We start from the raw sequence: 3971 nt of genomic DNA, 5'->3' as shown, positions 1-3971 counted from the left end.
GAGTCTTTTTATAGTTTATTTATGACATATTTGTTTTTCTTGTTGTTAATAGTTTATATATGACATGTCTGTTTTGACGTTGTTACTTATTTTAGAAAGATTTATTGTTAATTTGTACTCTTCATTTATTTATTTCCTTACTTCCTTTCCTCATTGGGCTATTTTTCCCTGTTGGAGTCCCTGGGCTTATAGCATCTTGCTTTTCCAACTAGGGTAGTAGCTTGGATAGTAATAATAATAATATATATATATATATATATATATATATATATTTATATATATATATATATATATATATATATATATAAAATACATATATATATATATATATATATATATATATATATATATATATATATATATATATATATATATATATATATATATATATATATACTTATATATATATATATATATATATATATATATATATATATATATATATATATATATATATATATATATATATATATATATATATATATATATATATATATGGGTATATATTTATATATTCATATATATATATATATATATATATATATATACATATATATATATATATATATATATATATATATAATATATAGGTAATGTCGGGGCAAGCTGTACATGGGGGCGACCCGTACAGTCACGATCGACAAATGACTAATGGCGGCAGTATAATGACGTCACACAAACTGAGGATGTAAAAGCTCCATCCAAACAGTCCGGTATATTTATGACCAACACTGGTCCACCGTTGTTCCTGTCAGGTGAGCATTTTTCTTTTTGTTGGTTTCCTTGTAGTATTTTGTGTTACCAATATAGGGTCCTGAGTGTGTGAATATATTGTGATTGTTTTACTTATTTATCGATTGATGATAAAGGCCATATTAACATAATTTTGACTGATAAAAGTGACGAAGCCGTCGAAAGTGTTGCCGTGAGAAGTGCTTTGATAAGTTTGTTGTGGGAGGCGATATGTACGGGGGCGACGTGTACACCTACCGTACTGGTCGCTCCGAGCTTTTATATATACAGCTTGTCCCCGATTGTTTAATTTGTTTATTGTTTTAACATATTTTATTTTACAATTCCTAATTACAAATTCTTCTTTTCCAGACTACTCTCAACCCTCATCCACCGTCATACCTCACAAATTTGTCACCTAGGGGAAGCTTCGAGTTGACAGGAAAGTCATAGAAGAGGCTTTTAAGCACCGGGTTGAAAAAGTAAAAATCTTACAACAAAAGCCAATTTCTAAGCTATTTTCTACATGCCTTCAGGCTAATGATTTTGCTTTAGGTTAAGGCTTAATTGGTTGTGGCCCTAGCCTAAGGCTTTGTTTTGTTTGCAGGATGCCTTCAATAGGTTAAAGAAATTTTTTGATGGCAAGACTTTTGTGTCCATACAACAGAACTCCCAGAGGGTCTTCAGCTTAGAACAGGAGGATCACATATCTGCATATGCTATCAAGATAACGAAAATGTTCTATGGTCTTCCTACGACGGAATTTCATAGGATGGCCTATACCTACGTTGTAGCTTGTGGCAGCAAGTCGATTTTTCAAGCCTGGAAAGAAGAGAAGATGGTTTCCAGGGACTGGTACTATGCCTTCATGTGTCGTCATCCCGAGCTATAGTTAAAGACTCAAGAGGGTATACCCATTGCCCGGGCACAGTCATTAATTAATTAGTGTAGACTGTTTTTTCACGGCATATATCGAGGCAATGGAGAAGTACTGCGTCAGTCCCGACCGGATCTACAGTTTGGACGAGACATGCTTGTCAACTGTGCTGAAGCCGGTAAAGGTTGTGTGTGAGGTTTCTCAGGAACGAGGTGCCACCATGACTTTTGTTGGAATTGTAAATGCTGCTGGACATAACATCCCTTCAATTTTTATAATGCCCAGAAAGAGATGGAACGACTCGTTCATGAGAGGTACAATTGATGGGTCCAAGGGTATATCGCATCAGAATGGGTGGATGAATGGAGAATGTTTCTTGGAGACACTCCAGCATGTCCATGATAAGATTTTTTGTAGTATGGACAACAAAATCATTCTTATCATAGACAATGCTGTGTTTCACTTGAATATCCATGCCATTAATTATGCCATTAACAATGGCATAGTTATTGTCACTTTGCCACCCCACACGACGTCAAAGCTCCAGCCATCGGATGTGAGTGTCTATGGCCCATTCAAGACGTACCTGAGGTCACTGCAATCTTAATTCTTTTTCATGCCACCCAACACTGGCCTCCAGGAGCACATGCTGCCAGAGTGTGCGTCCAAGGCATGGATCAGAAGTGCCACTCCTTCCAATATCCTGAGTTGTTTTTCTGCAACTGACATCTGGCCCATCAACTGCAGCATCTTCCCAGATGAAGCATTTGCTGGAACAGAGGTCATGGAGTAACCTCTAGATGGTGGCGAGGAGCTACCGGATTTGGACCGTGCCTTGGATGCAGATCTTTCGTCTCCTCCCAAGCCGCCATCTTAGGAACCTTCACCTTCTGTGAGTGAGCCCACTCCAGGACCTTCAGGATCTTCTGCCACCATCACTCCTGAGGATATCCACCCCTTCCCCAAAGTTTGCCCCCGTTTTCGTGACAAGGGGAGAAAGAAGATCCGGGCGTCTTTCCTCACCGAGAACTCGGAGGCCATCGCAGATATGTAGGCAAGAGAGGATAACAAGACTGGTGCGGCGCAGAAGCCGAAGGCAAAGAATGGGAAAACTATGCCGTCGGAACAGTGGCAAAAAGATAGTAGCAGTGACAGTGAGGATAGCCTGATACCAGAGTCTATCTTCGATTGTCTTACCATTATGGCTAAGATACAAGAAGATGATAGAAAGGCTTCTTTTGTCTTTGTTAGTGATTTTAATGCTCACCATAGGGAGTGGTTAAGTTCTATCTCTCCTACCGATCGCCATGGCTTAAGAGCTTTAGACTTTGCCTCTGAATCAGGCTGTGAGCAAATCATAAATGAAGCTACTCACAGGTCTGGTAATTGCTTGGACCTCGTATACACTGACTCCCCTGGCGTTATAACTAGTAAGGTTGGTTCTCCAGTCGGGACATCTGGTCATGCCTTGAATTCATTAATAGTGAAGACTGAGCAGCCTGTCCCTGATATATCATATTCTTGTAAAATTGATATGAAATCCCAAGCAGACTGGAGTGGGATTTTACATGATCTTTTGTGCTTGAATTGGTCACAATTATATAATAGTGTAGATCCTGTTGTCCCTTTGAATGAGAATCTAGTCAACATAATTGATAGGCGTATCCCTTCTCGTGTGCTAAGGTACCGAGTGAAGGACAAACCGTGGTTCAATGATGATTGTAGACGTGCTTTTTTGGAGAAGCAGGAGGCCTATCAACTTTGGAAGGGTAACAGATCAGATTTGACCTGGAACAACTATACTCAGCTTCGAGCTTTTGCTCAGAGAGTTTATGCCCCAACTGAAAAGGAGTACAATTTAACCATAAAAGAAACACTTTCTGGTACAACTCAGGAACATAAATGGTGGTCTACCCTTAAATCTGCACTCTTTGGTGTCGATGCAACAGTTCCTCCTTTACTTAAACCAGATGGCTCAGTCACTCATTGTCCAAATGAAAAGGCAACCCATTTGGCTGATGTTTTTGACAGTAAACAGAGTAATGAAAAACTTGAACTTCCTCATTCCTGTTTTTCTGAGGCTAAACTAACTAGTTTAGCTTTTCGATCTCGTGAGATTAAAGCTCTGTTGGTGGACCTTGATGCTTATGAAGGTGTAGACCCAAATGGTATTTTTCCTTTGTTTTTTATAAAGACAGCAGATTTCCAAGCTCCAAAGTTATCTGTTATTTTGCGCAAGTTAGCAAGAAGAGGAGCTTTTAGCAGTAGTTGGAGAATTGGTAATGTTACTCCTCTATGTAAATGTGTTCGTGGTAGCTCAAGTCCCACTGATTACCGCCCAATTTCCATAACTCCCATATTA

General features: G+C 38.6%; 1 protein-coding gene across 1 annotated transcript; it reads left to right on the top strand.

The window, feature by feature from the left end:
* The first annotated feature begins 1712 nt into the window (after nucleotides 1-1712).
* On the top strand, nucleotides 1713-2216 carry LOC137650931 (uncharacterized). Its single transcript, XM_068384075.1, has one exon. The coding sequence runs from the start codon at nucleotides 1713-1715 to the stop codon at nucleotides 2214-2216; it is 504 nt and encodes a 167-aa protein (XP_068240176.1).
* Nucleotides 2217-3971: the final 1755 nt, after the last annotated feature.

This window comes from Palaemon carinicauda, chromosome 12 (assembly GCF_036898095.1).
Source record: "Palaemon carinicauda isolate YSFRI2023 chromosome 12, ASM3689809v2, whole genome shotgun sequence".
NCBI classification, from domain to species: domain Eukaryota; kingdom Metazoa; phylum Arthropoda; class Malacostraca; order Decapoda; family Palaemonidae; genus Palaemon; species Palaemon carinicauda.
This window is presented reverse-complemented; position numbering and strand designations above follow the sequence as displayed.